Source organism: Pongo abelii, chromosome 1 (genome assembly GCF_028885655.2).
Source record: "Pongo abelii isolate AG06213 chromosome 1, NHGRI_mPonAbe1-v2.0_pri, whole genome shotgun sequence".
In the NCBI taxonomy this organism is placed as follows: domain Eukaryota; kingdom Metazoa; phylum Chordata; class Mammalia; order Primates; family Hominidae; genus Pongo; species Pongo abelii.
Genome location: NC_071985.2, coordinates 11,465,810 through 11,492,667, shown reverse-complemented (window position 1 = coordinate 11,492,667; position 26,858 = coordinate 11,465,810). Strand labels below are relative to the sequence as shown.

Here is a 26,858-nt window from a genome sequence, read left to right as displayed (position 1 = left end):
CTTAATATTTTGAATACTGGGAACATTTGCTAAAAGAAAACATTTTGATACAGAATTACAAAATTGCTTGCATTAATATGAAACTTGTTAAGCTTATGTTTTATTTTCATAAGGCTATATAGTAGGAAAATCAATCATAAACATTCTGCGAAGATGATACCTATAAAGACTTTAGTTTTGTTTGTTTGTTTAAAAAAAAAAAAAAAAAAAAAAAAGCTTTTTAGGTGGCCGGGTGCAGAGGCTTACGCTTGTGATCTCAGCACTTTGGGAGGCTGAGGCGGGTGGATCACTTGAGATTAGGAGTTTGAGACCAGCCTGGCCAACGTGGTGAAACCTCATCTCTACTAAAAATACAAAAATTAGCCGGGCGTGGTAGTGCACGCCTGTAATCCCAGCTACTCGGGAGGCTGAGGCAGGAGAATCACTTGAACCTGGGAGAAGGAGGTTGCAGTGAGCTGAGATTGCGCCATTACACTCCAGCCTAGGTGACAAGAGTGAAACTCTGTCTCAGCAACAACAACAAAAAAGCTTTTTAGTTTGTAAGTGTAAACTATTCTACTTTGCCTTCTTTTTTAAAAAAAAAAAAAAAGTGAAATATTTGCTGCCAAAATGAATTTTAGACTGTCTTGAAGAAACTATTTTAAAATTTCTTTGTAAATTTTTTTTTTTTTTTTTTTTGAGACAGAGTCTTACTGTGTCGCCAGGCTGGAGTGCAGTGGCAGGATCTCAGCTCACTGCAATCTCCGCCTCCTGGGTTCAAACAACTCCCCTGCCTCAGCCTCCCGAGTAGCTAGGACTACAGGGGTGTGCCACCATGCCCGGCCAATTTTTTGTATTTTTAGTAGAGACGGGGTTTCACCATGTTGGCCACAATGGTCTTTATCTCCTGACCTTGTGATCCACCCATCTGGGCCTCCCAAAGTACTGGGATTACAGGCATGAGCCACCACGCCCAGCCACTTTTTAATTTTTTTAACTCACCATTATAGTTGGAGGAATATATAGTTCTTGTATCATCATCCTTGCAAATTTCAAAATGTAAATCATGTATATACTATCAGATGCAGCTCTGATCTGATGGATATAATGGTTAATGGCATACAATGGGCCTAACACTTAATAATATATTATGGGCTTAAATAATAGATAATAATGGGTATAATAATAATTTGGTAGATTTTGATTTTTTATCACTAATTATTTCGTATAAAATTTATGTGAATTGTTGAGGGATGAAAACATGAAGGGATCTCCTAACATCAAGTAAAGAACTGATTTCCTAAGTAGCATAAAAGTTATTGCCTCAAGAATGTGTTGATAGTTGTATGATGGGGCTGGATGGCAGAGAAGGTGTTGCTAGCCAAGAAAACCATTTTACCTTGAAAGAGGAATGCAGTTTCAGGGAGATCGGTTTGATAAATAGCGTCAAATTTAGTGACATTAGAAAGGTTCCTCATTCAGAAAAGAAGTCTGAAAGACGACAAGTGATGGCATCTTAATATTTAGACACTAGGATTCAGGCCAGACTAAGGACAAGAAATCAAATGACATATGGAGCGTGACCTGAGAGAAAGGGCTACCTTTGAACTTAGAATAGTGGACAAGTTCACATGATGGTGAAACCTGACAATCCCAAAACAGAGGATATAGACCAGCAGGTATGACTGTCTCAGCAAGAGACAGGCTTTTAAAGTGCTGGGAATTGCCACACATTTATAGGTGTAATGCAGGACACCAGATTTGGGGATTTGCACTTCCTAATGAGATTTTTTTTTTTTGGTGATCTCCATCTGATTTGGGACTATAATTTATAATTCACGCCTACTCTATGTAACATGCTACTCTTAACAAAATACTGTGTAAGTGGTATGAAATATTACAAAGTAGAGAAACAGAGATATATATAATTAATTCCCTATAAAGATACTCTTCTCTGAGGTTGACTATGTGATACCAACAAAACCACTGAAAAATTTGTTGTTTATAAATGTAGTAATCTACCATACTTTTTACATTGAGATGTCTATTTGACATAATTTAGACATAGTCTAATAGTGGAGTTATTCACATAAGTTACAGATATGAAAGGCTGTTGTCAGTTTCAATAATTCTTATAACAAATTATATCAAATAAGTTTGGAAATAACATAAAGTGTGTGGTAATTGAATTCTATCCCTATACCTGGTTAATTATTAATATTTGCTATAGTTTCTATTTAAATTCTTTCCCTGTAAAGTATTCCATAAAGTCATTGAGAAGAGAAACGAAGTAGGTAAAAAGAAAAGTGCCATTATAGGGAAATTTTCCATGAAGAATGCAGTAAAGCTCAAAAAACATGGAAAACAAGGAAAGAGAACGACTTGCCAGCTCTTTTCTTCTTCCATCATATATATGTATTGTTGATATGATCCTGTTAAATTAAAACTTGCCTGATTTAACCTGATTACAAAATTCCCTGTTTCATCTGTAATATATGTAAATATGCTTTCCTATAACTACTTATTAAATAACTTTATTGCATATTTAGTTAATTATTTTTTAGGTTTGGAGCTACTTCTCTATAAAAAGCATTAAAAATAACAGTTAAATCTTATAAAGAGGCCGACATTGACTGAAAGGGAAGAAATGTTTTACCAGTTACCTGAAAAAATAATTATTGGAGTTGAATGCTAGATTTAGCTTTTTAATTTTTGCTAAGGCAAATAATAATAAACAATAATGTTTCAAGTCAAATAACATCATTTTTCTGAGCATTATGGATTTTTCTCACCTAGATCAACAAAGAGCTTTGATACTGCAGTAGACCACATTTATTAACTATGATTTTATAAAAAAAAAACTCAGAAACATTCTTTAAATGGTTACTTCTTTTATTGGTCTTCGCTAAAATCTGAACATATAGCATTAAATAATAATTTAGTGAAAACATTTCTTTAGAATATTAAGGTACTATAATATAGATTTCTTGTTTACTGTGAAATCTAAATTAATGACAGTGAAGTTTAGATAAGCGAGAGGAATGGAGTGTTAACTTGTCTTCCAGGCCATCTTAAATATTAGGCAAGCTGCATCTTCCTTTTGGCAAATGCCCAATTTCTAATTCACAGATGAATTATCTGATGAGTCTGAGGTCCTATTTTTCTGTACTATTGATTAAAGAGAATTTCTTGTGTGTTAAATTCTAAATATGCCTGTGGCAGAGTTGGTAATTCTGTAATAAATACTTAGGAAACCAGCATATTCTCTCAGATGGATCTGAGACACAAATAAAATATTGTCATACCTGCTAACATACTCAAACCAATACCCAGCTCGTATCCTGCAATATGCGCCATTAAGTATGGAAGAACCAATTTAGGTCCAAAATGTTTTAAGGGTTGATATTATATAGCACTACCCCAATGATAAAAAGTTTTTGTCTGACCCATCCGTGAATCTAACTTTCAATAGAATACAATGTTTTGGTAACGCTACAAGAATGAATGGACTGTAAGATATACTGCCCTCCATGGCTACATAATTTGAACTTTGAATGGGTTTATTTGGTGCTTTTCATAGTAACAGCATTTTAAATTAAAAAGTCTTCCTGAATCTTAGCAAAGAGAATTTTTAAATGCATAAAAATTAAAGATATAGCTATGGATATAAAAGATTGAAACAATTATTCCTTATATCAAGAAAATTTATAATTGTTTAGTTAGTCCTACTGCAGGAGGTATATGGTATCCAAAATATGGACTAAAGCATTAAGAGTTGCTTTTCATACTATTGAATCATAGAGGGGAAAGAGGGAAGGAATTCTGATGGCCAGTGTTCTCCAGTACTCACGCTGATTGCCGCAATCTGCCAACTACATTTTTATACAATAAAATTACGCATCTGAAGTAATCATCTCGTGTCTTAGCTCAGATTTCCTAGAAAACACAGGCAAAAGCTTACGTGCTAACACTTTATTGGGGGAAGGGGTGTTGCAATCCCAGCGAATTAAGAGTTAGGGAAACAGAGAAACGATACAGGGAATGAGGGAGGGCAAATAGAAGATAGAGTGTTCCTGAGCTGATCACAGCTGTTCAGCAGTTCAGTGTGTTGCTCAGTTGTGTGGGATTCCTCCTGAGAGACCATATGCATTACAGAACAGAACAGTACCTCCCCAGGGAAGGAGGATAGGCACTGTAAATGCAGTTTCCTTACATCTCCTGTCACTTACTGGTCACAGAGTGTTAATTTCATCATACTTCCTGCTGATATTAACCGGTTCTTCCAGGCAACCCCTGGGGAAGTCAGAGCTGCCTTGAGTACAGCCTGTTGAGTGTCCAGACACCACAATCTCTCCTTATCCATTAACATGGGGTCCCCTTGGTGAGTGGTAATGATGGTAGCAGCTGGCTTTCGTAAGCACACTGTGTGGTGGCAGTCATTTCTAGGGCCATTCTGGCTCAGAAGCAAGGCAAGTCGCCAAGGCTTAGAGAGAAGGGCATAGGTTGGGGTCGGGGGTCCTGGCCTTGATACAAGGAAGATTCCCAGAAAGCACAGCCCTCTATATTGTATACGGTAATTCATGCATATAAGTATGTGGACCAAAATAGCCGTCTGTATAGAAGACATGCAGCTGGCCCTCTGTATTTGTGGTTTCCACATGCTTGGATTCAACCAACTACAGATTTAAATATTCGAAAAAATATTTGCTTGTCTACCCAACAAGTACAGACTTTTTTCCCTTGTCACTGTTCCCTAAACAATACAGCATAACAACTATTTACATAACATTTACATTGTATATTAAGTATTATAAGGGATCTAGAGATTATTTAAAGTGGACAGGAGGATGTACGTAGGTTATGTGCAAACACTATACCGTTTTATATAAGGGACAGATGTTAATATCTGTAGGATGTCCTGGAACCAGTCCCCCACGGATACTAGGAGACAAACATGTATTGAAGCATATACTTGTGCACTTTTCATGTGCACAGTAATTTAACTTCATGTGTTGTCATTTAAAAAATAATCTCAGTTGAAGCTTATACGGGAGCAGATTATGTACAGTAAATGCAAGGCAGCAGACTCATTAAGAGCAGACACTCAGATGGACTTCCTGTGTTTGAATCCCAGCTTGAACTTCTGGCTGTGTGAGCAGAAGCCTCAATTTTTCTATCTATAAAGTGTGGCTAATTATAGTATCTACTTCACAGGGTTGTTATGAGGACTAAATTCGTCAATATATATAAGGCACTGAGAACATTGACTATCACATAACCATCTCTAAATATTTGCTATTATTATTATTATTAATCAATTTCATTTTCTCTGCTGAAAACAAGTCAGGGAAGCCCATGGATAAACTTTTACAGTGTGGTGAACATAAACCACACAACACAGGAGACCTAGATTATCAGCCAGGTGCTGTGTGACCTCAACCTCTCTGTTTCTCAGCTTTCTGTTCTTTGAACAAAGAGCTTTGAACTAGATGTTCTCAGATGTCAAATCCACCCTTAACAGTTGTGTGGTTTGCTATCCAGGCATAAATTCTCTTCATTTTTAAGGGCAATTTTGCAGTTTCTCTAATTGCATAAGTATTGATGAAAGCATGCAAGTTTTTATCACTGTTTATCGTTTGTGGAGGATTGAAAAAGAAAATAAACTCCATGTGTTTTAGAACAGGAATGTGACAACAAAAATGTTTTATAGAAAATAATGTCAGCCAGTGCAGTGGATCATGCCTGTAATCCCAGCACTTCGGGAGGCCGAGGTGGGTGGATCACCTGAGGTCAGGTGTTCAAGACCAGCCCAGGCAACATGGTGAAATCCCATCTCTACTAAAAATACAAAAATTAGCTGGGCATGGTGGCGGGCGCCTGTAATCCCAGCTACTCGGGAGGCCGAGGCACGAGAATCGCTTGAACCCAGGAGGCGGAGGTTGCAGTGAGCCAAGATTGCACCATTGCACTCCAGGCTGGGCAGCAGAGTGAGACTCCGTCTCAAAAAGCAAAAAAAGAAAAAAGAAAAGAAAATGTCTTCTGTACATACATATGTATCCCACCTTTTCCTAGTTTAGTATTTAAAGAATCATGGAACTATACATAACACAGTAAGCTGAAGGGAAAAAAAAAAACTATTGAAAGACAAACAGTAGGGCCTTCCAAGAATAGGTTCATCTAGAAACCCATGCCATGGAGTCTTGTCAGTTTGATGTGAATTGTCAGAATATTTGACTCCAAGCTTTCTAGGAGCCAACGTGAAATTACATACATTTAACATAAATTACATGAAATGACATAAATGTAAATTACATCAATATAGGAGCCAACATGAAGTTACATAAATTTAATAATATAATGAACTTTATGTAATTTATATAATATTCATAAATTTCATAAAGTCCATTATAAATATCAATATCATTCAATATAATATGTAATATATAAAACATTGATATTCGGTATATTAAATATAATAATATTTAAAATATAGTCTTCCTGACTGGAAAAAACAAATTTCTAAAGTTAAAATTCAATAGCATTTTTTCCCCTGAGGATGACAAAAAATGTCCTCAACAGTTCAGTTAACACCATTTTTTGACAATTTATACAATAGAGTCCAGTTGTGCAGATGCTACCTGAAGATGGATTAGCATAAAATGGGTACCAAGTATCTGGAAGAATTGAAGAAATACATATGTACCACCTTTCCAGATAGTCTCCAGAAAAATCCTCTTCCCAGCTAGACAGATAATTCTTGGCAGGGGATTTGGGACTGTATTAAATACTTGGAGTACAGCTGTTTCTCAAGAGTTAATCTGGGATAGGGTTAATAATCATTCCTGAAGACCTAGAATTACAGAGACTAGAGCTTCTACAGTTGTGAGTTTTCAAAATTCAAGTAATGAGCTGCTGTGATCCAATCTATGGTCAAAGTTATTCTGACTTCTCATTTTCCCACTAATTAGTCCAACGCTCTGGCACCCTCATGACCTAACCATAGCTTTGTATTCTTAGTGGTCCCAAGTTTTCTTCTTGTTCTTATTCTCTCTTTTGTCAGGCTATGCTAGGAGAGAAAGAACTGCATAGTACTTGCTTTCTGTATTCAAGGCAGTATTCAGTGCTTTTTAAGGCTTAAACAAATAAGTGGGTAAATGACCGCTGTTTTAAATCAATATTGCATTTAGAGATAAACTATATTCCCTCTAATGATAAGTCAGCTTAACTTTGCTAATTTGATAACTTCTGATTTTAGAGTTTCTCATTCTTTTCTTTCCTTTTTATACCTTGTTAATTAAGCTTTCCGTGGTATAGTGTAAATTGTGTCAACTGAACCCTGAAATAGAAAACTATTTCAACTTAGTTGAGTTTTATTGCTTTTGCGTAGTTTTAAATTAGTTCTAAATATGCTGAATCTCTGAGAAATAATATTCCACCCAAAATGCAAGTGTATATAATATTGGAAGAATTAAGCTGTAAAGTCACATTACACAGTATATCTAACGTCAAAGCCTCTAGTGCATTAACTGAATTACTTGACGCTGGTTTAGTGTTTCTTTTGTCTCTGTAGATTAGTCAAACTTTGACACCATTTTTACAGAGTGTTAAAGAGACAGCATTAGAAACTTTGCTTATCCTATCAAGAAGTAGAATTCTGGAAGATCATCATACTGTTCGAAAGATCAATAATAAAGAGAGTGGATAATGATGAAAGATCTAAACAAAAAATTAAATGAGCTAAAGCCCACAATTTGATTATTTGTATGTGTATAATTCTGAAGACCTCTTTAAACATGAACTGAAAAACAAACTTTTAGAGCTACTAATTTTGTAGCACTTCGAACGAAAAAGATAACATTTGTAATATTTTAGATTAATTGTGATCGCAAACTATAGGATATCACATCATTTAGTTCTGTCATTTATTCATGCAAATTTTCTTGAACACGTATTATTTTCAGAGAACTGCACTGGATGTACAGTATGTGTGTACTGGTGTGGTTAAAACAAAGAAAGCCCCCTGTCTTCATGGATCTTTTCTTCTAGGAAACTTCATGTTTGTTTGTTTATTTATTTATTTATTTATTTATTCATTTATTTAGAGGCAAGGTCTTGCTCTGTTGCTCAGGCTGGAGTGCACTGGCACAATCCTGGCCTCAAGTGATTCTCCCACCTGGGCCTACAGGTGCACACCACGAAGCCTGGCTATTTTTAGTTTTTTGTAGAGACAGGGTCTTGCTATTTGCCCAGGCTGGTCTAGAGCTCCTGGGCTCAAGCAATCCTCCCACTTCAGCCTCTCAAAGTGCTGAGGTTACAGGCATGAGCCACCGTGCCTGGCTCATTTATTTAATTAAAAAAAAAGAAAAGAAAATTTAGGAACCACTCGTTTTAAACAAAATTGTAGTCTTAGGATTTTCCCATCACTGTGAGTCAACTCTACAGAAATGTAGCTAATCTACATTTTTCAAGAACTTGAATACAACAGAAAAAAATAATTGAAGTGGAGAAGGTGTCTCTTAACCATACTTTTGACTTTCCTTAGTCTGAGTTGACCTGTTTGTGCTGCAGACCAAATTATTAGTATAATTTCACTCCCTTTCTTCATTGTCCCCATTGTTATCCAATTAAATCTTCTATTTTTCAGTCTTTTTATTTCTTATAATATTGATATTCAACATCACCTTGTAGGTCATAACTATAAGATGCCAATTAAAAATATTTCATGTTGACTTATGACATTACTAAATTATGGGAAATTTAAGGAGTTTGGTTTCTGGATATTTCTATTCTCTTATAACTTGCTACCACCTACAGCTTCTGAGGAAAATAAAGTCGTGGAAATACAAACAAACAAACAAAAGAACACAAAGTAGATGGGCTCATTTTGTATGATGCACAGATGATAGATTTGGTAGATTCAGCCTGTCATTCGCTCAAGTTCTGCCCCAGAGGTCAATGTAGCTGAGGCAGGTCCTTCAGAAACAATGTAAATTTCTTTCCTGTAACCAGGCTACCCTGGTTTAAAATATCTTTTCATCTCCATTACAAAGATAAACTATTAGGTCAGTGGCAAAAACCACAATTACCTTTGCACCAACTTAATATTTTCTCCGTTGACGAGCAAGGGACAATTGTAATTCCCCTTATTTCAATATTTTTTTCCCACATAAGACAAGTTGTTGAAGAACTAAATATAGTTGTTTTTCTTCAAGCCTTTCTACTTGTTTCCCCAAGTATTAAAAGCTTGACGCACTCTTAGACAAAAATGAAATAATATTAGCAATGTTTTTACAAACTTCAGTTATAAGCAAAAGCAAATCATGATGTAAAATACTTCTGTTCATTACCAGTGATTTGATCATGGGTCTGATACATGACCATATTTGACCTTGAAAAAACCTCCTAACAAGCTTATTACGATATGCACTGATAATTCTTTGTTGCTCTTGGCAATCAGAATGTTTTGCCTAAGGGAAAATTTAAATTCTGGAGCTGCTCTTTTTTTCCTCACCTTACTGTGTAACCTTGAAATAACCTTGAAATAACACAAAGACTAAACTGCAGGTGGTGTTTATTTAAGAGCCTTAGGCAGTTTAAGCAGAAGCTGGTGTGTCGGAGAACTCTATTTTTGAAAAGGTGCTTTCAAGATGTTATTTTCCTGAGTAAGATGCTTATAAAAGATCTATCTACAATTTGTTTAGAAAAACTAATCTGCAGTTTAAAAAATTCTTTTTACATAATTCATCTTAGTATCTGAAAATTTTCTGGTTTAGCTTTCAGAGCTTTATTTTTTTTTAATTTATAATAAACTTTCCCAATGACAGATTAAATTACATGCCCAGAAGCTGTTCTCAAAGGGCAAAGTACTAGAAAGAAATAATATTAAAGAATCCTGAAGGGAGAGCTTCCAATTTCAGTTCAACAAAGAATAAATTCAACAGAGAGGTTGACTTGATCTCTCTTTATGAAATACAGTATTTTTCTGCATCTAGATGAGTATGTCTTTTTGGCTCAATGTTTTGTTTTGTTTTTTTCAAATGACTTTCATCATCTTCCTCAAAACATTGATTATTAAAATTTAGGTGTGATGTAAAAAAAAATGAGCGACCTGTCCAGGGAGTTTATTTTTCAACAAGGTAGTCTGAGATCCTGTCTATTTCTTGGTCCTTGTAAGGTTCATACCTCATGTGTTGATTTCAGTTAGGTTACTGGGACCTTACAGGCTACACTGCAAGTTGTTCTGGCAGGTCTTTAACTGATCTTCCCCCTTTTGGAGCACAAATGGCAAATTGTTGTTTTGTTCTGTTTTTTCTCAAGAGTGTGTGGCATGTTGCCATCTTCCATCTTCTGTGAGTTTCCTGATGACTGTCTTTATGTGTTCTATTAGGTCAATAGAAGAACTTCTTCCTGACTCCCTTGCCTCTTTAGTTGATGAAAATGATAGGACAGTTTCATGAGCGAATAATTTCTTATCATTTTCTTACTGAAAAACTCTCTCACAAAAGGAGTTGGTTAAGCTTTAAGCGAAAGTTCCACATAGAGCTCTGGCAATGGGAGGAACATAAAAGATTGTTGGGTCTAAAAGGAAGAATCAAATGTTGCTCATCAGTTTTAAACAACACCTGAAGAGCAGACGAAAGGGTCCTCTTTCAGTTTTTCTGAAACTGTGTTGTAATGACAAAATGGTTTTGTGTGTCTGTGTGGTTCTGTTTCTGTTTTGTTTTTGACTTCACAGGAAGAGGTTTAAACATGAAGGCAAACCTTATAGATGTTAGCATGGCTACATATAAAGCAAAGCTGCCTCTTTTTTTTTCTTTTCTCTGCTTCCATTTAGGCCTATCACATAATTTAAGAAAACATAAAATTTAACCACAGGAGCGCTAACTATAGTGTGACAAAAAAACCCTGATCAATTTTGTTTTCGCAGCACGATATTATCAAAGATTTAAGAAACAAATTTGCCAGCCTCGGCGAGAACTCTCTGGTAACAGCATAAATGTCTGTGTTGGTTGCTTTTGATTTAAAGGTTTCTTTTTTCATTTGTTTGAGCCCATTTCTTTTCCCCCTCCTTTTAGTTCACTTTATTTTTCATATTCTGTAACTAGCAAGCCTTCATTTTTTAAACCTCTTCCATCTTCCAGTGTCTATTTTCTGTATTTTGGATGGAAAGTTTATGGCAGCAAAGCTGTCATTCTGGCTACCTCTGCTGCAGCTCTTCCTGCTCTTAGGTCATATATGTTTTGGCCGTTGTGTTTATGGACATGATACTAATTGACTGTTTCATGTCCCATTGACTAAGCTTCTCTACCACGCCATTTGATGGACTCACTGTCATAGGGCTCTATGCAACTTTCATTCTGCAACTTATACTGCTTAGTTCCTTCTCAATTCTCCAGTGAACTGGATTGCTCAAGTGAATGGTCATACCAGTCTTGAACTTGCTGTGCCTTTATATTTTATTTTTATTTTCTTCTTTATGTTTTCAGTGGTAGCTTAAGTGGAAAAGAATAAACTCCAGCCATTGCTCCAGCAGTACCATGCAGTATCGTTTGTTACCACCAGAGAATACAAAATATAAAGGCACATTGCATCTCTTATTCTTTGGGGGTGACTGGGGAGATCTGTATCATAAATCCACTACTTCGTTGAAGCCTACCTTTTGATTCATATCAGCTTTCAATTTTGCTTAAACTTCAAGACATCTCAGTTAATGTTTTTCTGTGATTCAGTGATACCTTGCAACTCGAGCCATTTGCTGAGCAGTATCAAGTTATGGCCATGGCATGGGAGATTATTCAAAACATGACAAACTTATGCACAAATGTATAAATCAGAAAGTGCAAGTTTCATTGATGAAGTACAGTACTTCAAAACTGTGATACAGGCTTTGAATGAATCAAATCATTAAAATTGAGAAAAAAAAATCCATGCTGATAAACCAGTACCAAAAGCATATAAAGAAAACTATAAAGGGGGAAAAAAAACAATAGTTGAATATGTTAATAATATCTGTTTAAGAACATCGTTGGTGTTGAAATGGTCCATAATGTTGTCATAGAGCCCATACATGAAGAGATGACTAAAAATATGGTCTGTAGAAATCTGCTGTGCTTACTGATACCCTCAACATAAATGGTTGGGATTTGTGTTCAGGAAAAAGAAATGGAAAAGCAAAAGCTTCTGTACCAGCAAGCCCGACTCCACGATCGTGGCGCGGCTGAGATGGTGCTACAGACAATCAGTGCCAGCAAAGGTAAGGTTCCTTGAGTTCCCTTTACAAGTGTCTGTTCTTCAGATTTCCTCGTTGCTCTCAAGGTGCTCCCTCATTTCAATTCCACTGACTCATTTAGTCCTGGGGTTTCTGGTTCATGACCATATCAAGTGCCTATTCACAATTACAAGCTCTCATTGTTTACGGAGACCAATGTTAATTTTTTTTTTCAGAGTCTTACTATACAGATTCATTTTCATTCTGTTCTTTAAGTTTTGGAAACTATGTTATAACTAAACCTTAGCAGACTGATCCTATAAAATGGGGGTGCGTGAGCTTTTTCTTTAAGGCCAGAGAGTCAATATGTTCAGCTTCGAGGGTAATGCAACCTGTCACAGCTCTTCAACTGTGCCATGTTAGCACGAAAGCTGCCAGACACAATAAGTAAACAAACAGGGTGGCTGTGTTCCAGAAAAACTTTATTTACACACACTTTGTTTACACACATAGGTGGCAAGCTGTAATTTTGTTATGTAATTTATGGTATTTTGCCATAGTTTGCTGAGCCTTGATACAAATATGGAGACTTTTAAAGTGACACTTTTTTCACAATTAAGATGCTGTCATATGTCTCAGTAGCCAGCTGTTTCAAGATGATTTTTTGTACATTCAAATGAGCTTCTTTGTGAAAACATTTTAAATATAATTTGTAACGGAATGGAAAAGTAATGGTGGTACATTCTGTTATTAGGTACTCTTGTCCTTAAATAGAAGATTATTTGTATTTCTAGGATAAATAGAGGTGAACAAAGAAAAATGAAATACGATATACTAAATAACATTTTATTATCCGAATAACTTAAAATTGAGAATAGTCTGCCTAATAAACCAGACTTCAAACATATTAAAATAAAAGTGATACAATGAAAATGATGAAAGTTCTTCATATATAATACTGTTGAGGGAAGAGGGAGAGAAATTTTCTTTAAAGAAACTTTTAAGTAGCTCATACTTATTTTAATGTTTATTAAACACATAATTAATCTTGAATCTTAATAATTTCAGGTCTCAATATTTCAAAATCAGTTGTCTTCCTAGTCTGTTACTTCTGTATCTTCTTATGGTTTCAGTTCTTAGATATTATAGAGAATTTATTAGAAATGTTGATGCCAAATATGCATTATTATTATTTTAGTATTTTTTGGAACATAAGTCAGTCTCCCTCTGCCATTAAACAGATTGCCTGGGGGGGCATAATAATAATTTTAGAAGTGCAGCATTGGAGGTAGAATAGGTTAATATAGAAGGCGAAATGATATAAGGAACGCTACTTTTTTATATTTCTTAGGTGAAACTGGGCCAATGGTAGCAGCTACTCTGAAACTTGGAATTGCTATTTTAAATGGTGGGAACTCCACAGTACAGCAGGTAACAGCTTCCAGTCATTCACATCATGTACTTTTCAGACAAATGGACCATATAGTAAAGAACGATTTGTTGTAAAATGTTTTATTTTCTATGGACAATATGGCTCAATTTTAGTTTACCACAGTACTGAAGAGAGAGCGAAAGAGGGAAAAAGTAATTATGTGATAGTGTTACAAATCCAAACATAAAATGATGTTAAAATATCTGAAAACATCAAGTGTGGCCTTTTATCATGTCAAATGAATTCTGGTGCTGAGGTATGAACCACTGTCTCACCACGCATTTACCAAACTGTGGCTATCTGGTTATGGAACCTGGCAGGGGTGACCGGCTCGTTCTGTTCCCAGAATAAGTGATTATATAGCTTTGAAAAAAGGAAAAATAAAACACTTAATCTCTCCAAAACATTTATCAAAAAATAATGTCTCTTGCTTATGTTTTACTTAAGAAGACACTCATTACTTAGTATATATATTCAGAAGTCCTTAGATCCAGAGACACTAGTGAGAGATCCTGTAATGTATACTTCTTGTCTATGTGGAACTTGTCTGTTTTCTTTATAACTTCAAATATATATCCCACCATCTCCTTCGATCCTGTAAGCCACATTCCTTTGTTTGAAAAAAAATGATTCAGTGTTTCATTTTTTATTTGACCAAAAGTTATCACACCCCCCTTAAATGGTTGTATGGTTTTGTGTCTATGTGCGTATATATGTGTGTCTGTGCGTCTGTGTATCATACATGCACTATGTGTATATTTGCTATTTGTGCATGTGTGTGTATATATATATGCATACGTGCATATACTTTGTGCATATGTATCCTTTACATATTTAGTTTATATTGCCTTCGCTATCTGAAAAAGATTACTACTAAAATTTTGTCTGCTTAGCTGAGCCCTTTTTAGAACAGCATTGATAACAGGAATTGTTCTGCTCTTCCAGATTTGGAGAAAAGCAGTATTCTTATTTCCTTAAACCTTTCAGCATGCTTTCTATCATCTCGTATGTGCTTTTACATTTGAAATCTCTAATACATTTTAACCATGTCAGAAATAGCTGTTTCGTTGTGCCGTGTAACAGTAAGCTCACAAGGCAAAGCATTGCTTTAGCATTTTTTTACATTTATGTTTAACCAAAATTTTGACCATAGATTCTGGATGTCATTCTGAGAACAAAGGAGAACATTTTAGTAGCCAAATGATTCCTATTGTTTTTTCAATTTACAGACTATGGTAATGGAAACTGAATTTCCATCTATAGCATTAGCATATGGCAGTCACAACTCTCAGATTGTAATGCTGTTTGGGGTTTTTTGTTTTGTTTTGTTTTGTTTTTTGAGATGTCACCCAGGCTGGAGTGCAGTGGCACCATCTCTGCTCACTGCAACCTCCGACTGCTGGGTTCAAGCAATTCTCCTGCCTCAGCCTCCCAAGTAGCTGGGACTACAGGCACATGCCACCACGCCCAGCTGATTTTTGTATTTTTTAGTAGAGACGGGGTTTCATTATGTTGGTCAGGCTGGTCTCAAACTCCTGACCTCATGATTTGCCCACCTCAGCCTCCCAAAGTGCCGGGATTACAGGCGTGAGCCACCACGCCCAGGCTGTAATGCTGTTTAATGAAATCACCTTGGTATGGAAACCTGTGAATAACATCTATAGGAATTTTCTTCCCAGTTAACTTGCGCTACAGTATCTGAATCACCAAATTACTTAAAGAGTGACCAGAAGAGAATTAAGAGTAATATTACCCCTGACATTTTTGGTGCTTGTGGTGATGTGTAAGGCAAGCAACCCTCTTATTCCAAGTTTGTGTAACTATCTTGCTTTGACACGTGTTCCTACTTCATGATAAAGGTGGCATTAGTCATGTTTGTACGCAGTGAATATTTTCTGTCTATTCTAGAATGGAAAGCCTGTTTTGGTTGTTTATTTATTTAACAAACAATAAGATTTTTGTTCAGTGGCCATGTGGTTTCTATAATTCCCATAGAAAATGCTTGACTACCTCAAGGAGAAAAAGGATGTGGGCTTCTTTCAGAGCCTGGCCGGCCTGATGCAGTCATGTAGGTAAGGACTCACTTCCTTCTTGGGGGTTCTACTCGGTGGTTGTATTTTTTCAAAGCGTTTGTTTCTTACTCTGACGATAATTACACATAGAAGAATAGTTAATGATTAACAACACTTTAAAGTGGGATCATCGGCAGTGTCTTGTTTTCTATCTTGTTTTAGGGGGTTGGTAATATCATAATTAATAACTTACAGAATGGCAATAATGCCTTAAAATAGCTTTCCCATAGTACTATAATCCCAGAGCTTTGGGAGGAAGAGGTAGGAGGATCCCTTGAGGCCAGCAATTCAAGACCAGCCTGGGTAACAGGGCAAGACTCCATCTCTACAAAAAGATTAAAAAAAAAAAAAAAAAGCTAGGCATGGTGGCAACACACCTGTACCATGGTCCTAGCTACTCAGGAGGCTGAGGTGGGAAGATTTCTTGAGCCCAGAAGTTCGAGGCTGTAGTGAGCTATGATAGCACCACTACTGCAGCCTGAGAGACAGAGTGAGACCCTGTCTCTAATTAAAAAAAAAAACAAAAAAACCTCTCCCGTGTTTATATAGGGATCTTGGAGAATTAGTGTATATTCTGCATACTTGAAAATGAGTTGTGTATGCTTTTTTAAAAAAGAAAATTCTATTTAGTTTTATTTAGGAGCTTGTAGGCCATTTCTCATTTTGTGACTAAATGATCACTAACTCATTTGCGGTCATCGTTTTCCATTTTTTTTCTAGATTCAAAATCATTCAGACAGCATTTGACTAAGGAATCTGACACATATTTAATGTGACAAGCTATTCCAACTGCAAAAACATAATTATTAGAATTTTATTTCTGCACATCTGCTAGCTTTGTAATGTACTCCCCATGTTGAAACCCAAGAATGCTTTATGTTTGACTTCCACTTGGATCATTTCAGTGTAGGCCCAGGGGAGACACTAGTCTGCCACTGAGAAAATATGGTTGGTAAGCAATGAATGGAGACATGTTTTCAGTGTACGTTAACATTTGGTTCATATTCCAAGATATGTGATGTTTAGGTGTTTGCTCTCCTGAACAAAGAAAATGTTCTATTAGTCCTCTAAATGTTTTTTTTTTTTTTCCCTTGTTATTATAGCGTCCTTGACCTAAATGCATTTGAGCGACAAAACAAAGCTGAAGGTCTTGGGATGGTGACAGAGGAAGGATCAGGTATTAATGACTTACATTAAAAGGATCACCTGTCTCCCTTCCCTCCCTGAAACGAGTCAATTATCAATTACCTTTCAAGTAGAGAGATACGAAGTTATTTTAAAATTGATGAAATGCTTACATGACTCATTTCAAAGTTCATAGTTGGACACCGGTCACTCCCCAAAACCAACCTTCCACGCCAGTCATTAACTCCTTGTGTGCCAGCCCCGTTGCCAGCGGCCTTTCCCCTTGCTGGGTTTTCAATAAGGAATAATGGTTGAATGAAGGATCAAGATCCTTTATTAGATAATTTTCTGGGAAATCATAAACCACATAGATGAACCTTTCAAGAACATTTGACTTTCTTTGGCCACTTCAGCAAAGTCGGGCTCTCACATTCTTCTATTTCCTTAGGATAGTAATCCTTTGAGCTCCTTCAGTCTACTCTCATTCCTGTTCTCTCCTCTTCCCTTCCAGCACAGTGATCCTCAAATCCATACATGTTTGCAAGTGTAGATTGATGAAAGAAATTAAAGAGCAGTTATTGTACTTAAATAATTCTGTGCACAAAAGCAGTGATACACGTGATCTTAGAATTTTTCTCTCTCTAAATAGATGCTGGTATAAACTAGAAAGTTTAGCATACAATGCATTTAAAGCAGAAATAACCTTTGCTGCCCTTTCATTTTAGGAGTATTTATTAAGAAAAAAATCTTCAATAGTTTTTGGCTTGATTTGTTTTTATTCTTTTGTGTTTGATTTTTAAACTAGTTTTACTCAGGGCCCCATGTGTCTATCTGGTTTTGTTTGTTTTGTGTGGTTTGGATATGTCTTCTTGTCAATTATTAGTTTTGGAACATTGGGTCTTTTATTGGACTAATCTTATTTCAAAAAATAATTTTTTCTCCCATCTGCCATTTGTAGTCTATGTTTATTTCTCTGAAATGTTTTAGGATTAACTAATTTATCTATGTATTTTTTGTTCTCACAAATAGGAAAAACAATATTTCTTATTGTATTTTAAAGTTTATTAATACACATTCTGACATTGCTAGCACTATGCGGCTCCTATTTTATTTTCTGCTTGACATTTGGATGTACAAGTCCAGTCAACAAAAATAAGTCATATGGTTACTTAACTGACTTAGCTACCTTCAAGAACAATCACTGACACCATTCTATGACTTCTTAGGTTTTCTGGCCTAAGGTTCTGGACCAGTGCCACTCTAAACCGACTTAGGTTTTCTGGGCCCATCTGCAGAACTTGGAGCCACTGCAGATCTCAGGGCCTATCACCTGCCTACCTCCAACATCTCTCCAAAGTCCTAAGCAATTTTCAGCCAAATCTCTAAAAATGAATGAAGTCTCTGTCCAAAGCCTGACTTCCCTGTCTTGGAATTATAAATCAATTTCATTTTCCCCTGTAGTTATTACCTAATGTTCCAGGGGCTCCTACCACAAATCCATTAGTCATTCTTAGTCGCTGTTCATATCAGCTCCCAAAAGGAATAGCAGCCACTTAGGTTTATTTTCGTTAGCCTCCTTTCCTTCGTCAGGCAGATATGGGTTGGAATAACATTTTCGAGTCCCAAATCAGAAAGAACTTTGTGAGAGTGACCATTCTGATGTGAGAATTCTTCATATCTCTCAAAATGAGATTGATTTAACTTGTGCATTCTTTTTCAACACATAAGAAATTAATTACTCAAACCGATTAACACATTTTGTATTATTTCCTTACAAACAGAAAAACAAAAGCCAAATCTCAACTTTTTTTCTTTTTCCCCATTTCCTTTTCTTTCGACTACTGTAAATGTACTACCCTCCCTTCCTCAGTCATCACTCATGAGCGTGGTAATTATTAAAAATGAACTGTCTTTTGTTTATTTGCTCTTTTATTTGTTGTTAGCTTTGTGTACAGACTTGATAGTGACAATTTCTGTGCATTCTTTTTTGTTGTAGATTGTTTTAACAAGTAGATTATTTAATTTCCATCATTATGCATCCTGTTATTTTTTACATTTACACATCTAGCTTTCCTCCTTTTCTTTCTTGTTTCTATGAGGATTTACAGTTATTAGTATGTCAGATATGAAGGGGCAACAAGCATTGCAATTACGTTTTTGGATTGGTTTTGTTGTTTTTCAGTTAAAAACCTTTCTGGTGGGCTCAGCGTCTGCAACTGTTTTGTCAATGAATGATCCTAGAATGTGTGCCCTAGTCTCCCTTTGGTGTTTCTGTCTTGAACATGCTGTGGCTTTATGGCTGTACTGATTGGTGCACGGGAAATCGGTGACAGATTCCAGGAGGACATGACAAGCTGAGTCTCCTCCTCGCCAGTGTGCTCTGCCAGTTGCCTTCCAAGTATTGGGAGGCCTACTGAGTTTTTCTCTATTCCTTTGAAAATCTGACAGATTACAAATCATTTAACATCAAAACTAATTTTTATTTTTGTGACTGAATTCAAAGAGCAGTAGAAACAATAGCAACTATTTGCTCCTCAAACTAATATACTAGCAAAGATGCCATTAGTAATTCAAAGTAGTTCCTGAAAGACATTCTATGCAATGGAAATAAGGGATGAGATTTTAGATAGTACCTAGGACACCAACAAGGCTTCCAGGATTAAATTGTGCTTTCTGAATACATGCTATTGCCTTAATCAAGAGACCTATTAGGAGCATATGTAAGGGCCACTCATTAGCTCTATTAATATTACAGTATTTTCCAGATTGTTTTAAGAATTCCTATACAGACTCTTTTGGCATGTTTAAACATATCTGTTTTGAGACCACTCTTTTGTTTAAGATTCTATAAAAGTTAAAAAAGCCTACATACACTCATAGGAGAAGAAAAATCAATCATCCCTCTTGGAAGGGATAGAAAAGGCTGAAAAAGCAACATCTGTTAGTGATGTCACTTGCTTCAACACTTGAGGCTCAGAGAGCATGGGCTTAGCACTGAGAAAATAATCTGTTGTATCTGAATCTTCTACATCCTTGCCCACTGTTTTTATTAAGCTAAGTCTCTTCCTAATGACGATAATATGACCATAAATTAGATAGCCATGGAAAATGTATAAGCTTAAATGCATGAACTTTTGATACCCGCAACCCTCCAATGAGGTAGCTATTACCTTGATTTTATAGATAAGGAAGCAGAGTAACAGAAAGGTTTCTTGACTTGTCCAAGGTCACACAGCTAAGCGGCAAGGCTGAGACTGAAATGCAGGCATTCTGCCTCCCACTGTTTAATTTACAGATCCCACGAGCCAAGTCACTTCCCTCCCGTCTTTTCATATTCTTCGGGGGCTTGCTTCATGTCTACCATTGCCTTAGGTAGCATTTTTTCCCCCTTGACTTATTGTTTGTTTATTTAATTCTTTTTGAGATGGAGTGTCACTCTGTTGCCCAGGCTGGAGTGCAGTGGTGCAGTCTTGTCTCACTGCAATCTCCACTTCCCGGGTTCAAGCGATTCTCCTGCCTCAGCCTCCCAAGTAGCTGGGATTACAGGCCTGCCACCACAATTGGCTAATTTTTGTATTTTTAGTAGAGATGGGGTTTCACCATCTTGGCCAGGCTGGTCTTGAACTCCTGACCTCAGGTGACCCACCCACCTCGGCCTCCCAAACTGCAGGGATTACAGGCATGAGCCACCACGCCTGGCTGCCCTTTGACTTATTGTTCTTTGTCCCTTTCCGGGACACAAATCTCTTGCCAAATTTTGCATTTATTGTTAAGTTTCACAATTGCTTTTGAACTTTTTATGGTCACGAATGTTCCTAACCTGGTATTGAGATGCCGTGAGGAACTATGTGTTTCTTTGAGGTTTGTATATACAGATTTCAGATGAATTATTTATACTGTTTTTTTTCTGCTGCCATTATTGTCATGCAAGTTTGACCTCTGTCTCCTTTTTATACTAAGTTTCTCTCATTTCTGCAAAAGCCTGAGCCTCCCAGTTTTTTTTTTTTTTAAGGTTCTTCAGGAAATGTGTTAGTTTGTAATATGCTCAATGTTGTCTGTGCTGTATATTTTATATGTGTTGTTTTTTTTTAATGACTTAATCAAATTCAAAAACAAAACCTGTATGAATATTTAAAATGTCATTCCATTCTTGGATTTTTAATTTGCTTTTTTTAATCAGAACCATTAACCCCATTACCAAATCATTATGACATTGAAAGTGCAATTTTTCTGCTTTCAAAATTCTTCTTGGAATATAGCAGAGGATACTGCATTTTTTTTTTCTTTTTTTTTTTTTTTTTTTTTTTTTTGATGATGAGGTAGTCCTGGACTTCATAAAAGCAAGACGAAGTTTTGAAGTTGATCTGATTTCTTAAAAATAGTTTGATTTTTTAAAATCCTCACTACAACATTAACTAACAATTAACCTTCCCCACCTTTCTATCTGTATCTGATAATTTGTTTCACTGAGGTTCTTACTGATATATTTATAATCATCTAATCAAATTTATGTGAAGTTGAAGCAACACAAATTGATTAAGCAAAGGGATTGGATTGATCTTTAAGTATTGGTTACCCTAAATTTTTGTTACTCTTTTTATTGCTTAATTATTTATGGGCTACCTTTTCCTCAAGATTTTCCAAATACTTTCACAAGTGTAGCTTAGTATTCTGTGTACCTTATTCTGCCATTCTTGTGGGTAAATTTTCTCTTCAAGGAAAACTTGTGATGTTCGTTCGTGGCACCAAATATGTTTTCTTAACATCCTTGCACAGTTTTTAAACTTTGAAGCGCTCATTTAAATTAGAGTGACTATTATGTGCCAGATGGTGTCCTAGGCATTGGAAACAATTTAGGAGCTCAGTACTGTGTAGACAGACTTGTAAACAAATAACTTCAGAACAATGCTTTATGCATATAAAGGAATTTAGGTGGAAGTACTTAGCTGCTGGGATGTCGCGGGGCTGGGGGAGACATGTAGTCTGAATTAGGAATCAAGCTGGTGGATAAGGAAGGCAAAGAAAGACATTCCAATGTGAGGGAACAGCATTTGCAAAGTTCAAGGTACCAAACATGGCAGAGAATGGTGACTAAGCTGTTGTGAAGGAAAATGATCAGACTAGAGGATGGAAACATAGTACCTGGGAGGCCACGTAGGACCTTCTCTGCCCTGCCAAGGAATCTACACTTTATCTGAGGCCATAGAGAGCCATTAAATACCACTTCAGTGATACTATGTGTAGTATTAAATGATCCACCTAGAATTGAATTCCTAACGTTTATTGTTCAAATAATGCTTCTGCTAGACTCCACTAACAGTACAATGTAGATTTCCCATTTCTCAGTCATGCTACTAAATAGAAATTGACTCCTCCAAAGATAGTGACCAGTATTATTATTTCCTGCATGGCAGTGGGAGAGCTCTGAGTTATGCCTAATGATAGATTAGAGGGAATTCTTCAGAGTAGACTTTTCAAACAAACAGTTAAAGAAATCCATCTGTTTACCAGGAAAGTAGGATAATTGGAATGGTGCTTTTGAAAATCACTCATAGGCAACATTGTGTAAGATAGGTATCAGAGTCTCAAGGCAGGGAGATCCGTAAGGATGCTGATGAACGGAATGGATGAAAAACAGTAACAATTTCAGTGAGAGTCTTGACAGCTGAGAAGCTTAGGCTTTGGCTATAAGAGAAACAATATGCAATCACATTTGAAAGCAAAGGGATTTTTTTTTTCCACTCCAGCTAGTTTAGTTTGTTTAACAGAACATACTTTAATTCTGTTATCCTTGGGACAAACCTGATTTATTTCACATAGTGGTCATTTTCGTTGCCTTGGCATTGGAAATAGGAATGCATTGTATACACCGCTGTCAGATTGTTAACTAAATTTTAATAAATGCACTCAGTGGAATTTATAGAACAAACAACTGTCATACAACCTACAGAAATTCTGTAACTTAGAAATTTAGGTCATTTGACCTAAGGCTTCACATTTATTTCTTTTGTGCTTTGTAGACTTCAAAGCACTTTTAATTGTCTGAGCCAATTCAATTCTCCCAACAGTCCTATGAAATGAGGAGTTGAGGAGTTTGTTCATCTCTATATCAACATGATTAAACGAAGGCTCAGAACAGTGAACTGACTAACGTCACATATCTAGACATGGTTTTCCTTTGATTCTAAAATTGATGAAAACAAGTACAAGTTCACAATTTAAATAACATATAGTATGTGTAATGATAATTAGTCAAAGATTTTATTAGTTACTGATGGTAACTTTACAACATTTAGAAAATATAGCACACTGAATTCAGAAAGGCCATATAATACTGAAATTATCTGTTTATTTCCTGTATCTTCCATTAGACTGTGAACTTCTTCAGGTTCGAGATTATGTTCACCTCACAAGGTGCCTGCCACAGAAGAGTGAATGTTTATTGAAGTTTACTGGAATCATACTCTTTACCAGTCGATAGCTATATGACATTGGTTATTTAATTTCTCAGTTGTTCACGGAACCACAAAATGGCATTACATTTAGCTAAGTTATAGAATTATAATAAACCTGAATTGAAATGATGTGATAACATATCTAGCACAATGCCTAGCACACTGTAGTCACTAACTAACTAAATATTAACTGTAAACTTACTTATTTTTTAAATTTACTTTTTAATTGAATTGTAATATAATTGAAGCAGTCATACTTAAGCCGCTTAAGCAGCAGTATTAAAACTTCCCACATGGAATAAAATACCTGACTTTTCACTATTTTAAAATATTTTTAGCATTCTTCAGTTTTGGCAAAATGCAGAATCGATCTTAAAGTCCTCTCAAGATCCACAATCAGCATAATTTCCTCTATGGCAGTGGGGTGCTTTTGAGTCAACTTTATAGATTATAGGGGATCCTTTAATGTGGCCAGTCCTATGCTTCATGCCTCACCTTTTACCTGTGCATTATTGTAGATATTGACATGACAGGACCTGATAATGAGAATGTTAGTCTTTTGGAGTCTATTTATCTTAATTCACCAATTGTAGGTAGAACAGTGAACTTTAAAAATGTGTTAACTTTATTAGATCTTTAAAATAGGACTTACCGTTTCACTCGTAGCTTGATTAAACAAAATCTACCTAGATTATTTCCAAGAAAAAAATGTAATTTTGAGAACATTTTAATCCATGAAGATGGTCTTCAGGAGATATAAACACAATTAATAAATTCAAATCGCTTTATTCAGCAGCTTGGCATGATATTTCCATATTTTTTAGTATTATTGCCACTGCACCTAATATATTAACCTTTCCACAATTTACAAAAAATTAACACAGGTTATGAAGAGCCAGGGACGTAGACAGGGTACATGTTATCTTTATTTTATACAAGAGAAAATGAAGATGCAAAGAATGAACTCAGAAGCAGCAACAATATTGAAATACCTCTCCCTTTATTACAGTATTAAAAATCTTAAGCCTCTTATAAAAATGAAACCAAACGGATTTCCTTCACAATATGTACCTTGAGCCCTCAGGCAGCAATTACAAATCATAATTTACCAATGTAAGAGCACTTTCAACTACATGTTGCTCCATTCCGTTATTTGTTATTGATCTTAGTTTCCATCTTACAATGGAATTTCTTTTGCACACATCACAAAATAGACTGCTGATCCTGTACCTTCTGCAGACATAAAGCCATCATCCATCTCTGTTACTCTACCACTTATTCGCAGCATGGGCAATGGCAGCATTTTAATCAGATAGGAGTGTCTTCATTAAGCAACAGTACCCCAGCTTATACCTGGTATCACCTGATGGTAAATGAAGGCCTGACTCGTCCCCTCCCTCAACCCTCCCCTCTTCCCATTGTTCTGCGATGTACGGTGTGTCCTTATATAAGTGAAATTACTTGTACGTGTTTCGGTATACAGTCAAGAAAATACTGTGTGTGTCGACAATAAATAAAACTTCTTTATGATGTTATAAATCAATCATTATGCATTGTGCAGAGCATTTTTAGGTACACAGGTAGATTATATTTATTTCAGTGTTTTTCTGAATACTTTCTAGTAAGTGTTACTTCTTTCACATTGAATATATGAACACTTAAAGTGTGTACATGGTTTATTGAATTGTTTTTTGGAAAAAAAAAAACATTGCAGATGGGCTCACAGGGAAAGAATCAATAAGCCTATGTAACGAACTCATAGTATTTTGATGTAAATATCACTTTAAAGACTCTTCTGATTAAGGTGACTCATGAAAATGGTACTAAGTATCACCAATGAAGAGTTTAGTTCCTTTATTTGCCTAAAACATTCTCCCTTTTGTTTCCTATCCTATCGTGAATTTAAACACTGAGGAATGGACTTATCAGCCAACTATGGGAGATTCAACGCAACAATGTGCCTATAACAGTTGAACTTGCCACATCTGATTTGCATACTTGGTGATTTTAGCATAGTCACCAAATTTCATATCTTGTGGGCTAACAGGGAAATGAGTACAGTGATTTTATGTACTTTTTTTAATGTTTATATTAGTTTTCAAAATGGTTTTGCTTCCTAACCCTACCATTATATGAAGCCTCTCACTTTGAAAGTCACAGACTGCGGACTGGTAAGTCCATCAGCTCTCTGTCACTGTGATCATTCATAATTTCACTTAAAGTAAACATACGATCATTGCATCGTTTTCTTTCTCAGCCCAAAGTATTTCCATTCTGTAAAAAGTTTGTTGTTTTTTTTTTTTTAAATATGTAAGTCCATTCATTCACTGGCTTTTTTGTCACTTTGTTTTCTAAACAAATTTAGATTTTGGAGCAGCTGCTCGTAATGTGGAACTGTTTTTTCCCCTCCACGGACACTTTCTGTCTTGAAAATCAGCTTCATTTGTGTGGTGCTGTTCTGTGTTTGTTTCTTTCCTTGTGTTTTTGCTTTCAAAGTAACTTGTGATCCATATACCTTTAAATTGAAATACAAGTAAACTGAGCCCTTCTCTGAGGTTTTCTCCTTGCCCCAAAAATATTTGTTAGTGTTGGATGATGCAGAGAAACTTCTGTAACTAGGGGATGCCTTTCTTTTCACCTTTCTTTATTAGTTTTAGCTCTCACATCACGAGCCACCAAAGTCTGTCTTTTGGTTTCACATTTAGAATTAAGGCTGTTTGCCATTTCCTCCTCCTATGGAAGTAATGCTCAAACCGGTCACATCTCTATATTAGATTTCAGAAATCTTTCCTTTTTTTATTCAGTAGACAACCTGATAACAAAGTTAATTAAAACAAGTTAATCAACAATTTTCTAGTGACTTACGGCTTTCACAAAAATCCATGAATTATTCTTTAATAAAAGAAACTCTTGGCCCTGCTTTTTTGGATACACAGAATGCTTTCCATTGAATCATTTGGTCATAATCCGGGTACAAAGCAAATTTAACACGTGTGAGAGATGCGGAAAAAGGTCCCTTCTATGTACACCTTGCCAAATACAAGAACATAAAGAAAGAAAAAAGCAAAGTTTAAGACTTTAGGTCATTTGTAAAATGTTGCCAAACCCATGCTGCTACTTTTAACAGAGAAGTCTGAGTTTTAAAATTCAAACGTTCTTTTCTTACAAAGAAAAAGTGCCTCTATCTGCAAAGCGCATGATCTTATGAGCTTCAGATAGAAAAGTGGCTATGACTTGTGACTGTTTTTGGTTCAGAACAATGCTAGATCAACATGCAAGTTGTACGGAGGTGGGGACAGAAAGGGAGGGACAGGCTGGGGTGGTTGGTAATGTTTGATCCCTCTGGACTTCCCGCAGGAGAAAAGGTTCTGCAGGACGATGAGTTCACCTGTGACCTCTTCCGATTCCTGCAACTACTCTGTGAGGGACACAGCTCAGGTTTGTGAGTCCCCAGAACTTCTGATGCTACTAAGGCATAAATAATGTTTTCAAGCCAGTAATAACAAGAGCCTGTTAGTTCCAATTATGCATCATTCTAGAGACAACAAATAATTCTAGAGCATGACTCTGCATTGGGCACTGGGACG

General features: G+C 36.0%; 1 protein-coding gene across 1 annotated transcript in view; it reads left to right on the top strand.

Moving 5' to 3' along the window:
• Nucleotides 1-26,858, top strand: part of RYR2 (ryanodine receptor 2) — a 786,704-nt gene that overhangs the window by 698,304 nt on the left and 61,542 nt on the right. The window contains exons 79-83 of the mRNA XM_054561059.1: nt 12,133-12,232; nt 13,539-13,618; nt 15,615-15,691; nt 16,795-16,868; nt 26,629-26,709. Coding sequence (XP_054417034.1) covers nt 12,133-12,232; nt 13,539-13,618; nt 15,615-15,691; nt 16,795-16,868; nt 26,629-26,709 — 412 coding nt within the window. The remainder of the gene's footprint in view (nt 1-12,132; nt 12,233-13,538; nt 13,619-15,614; nt 15,692-16,794; nt 16,869-26,628; nt 26,710-26,858) is intronic.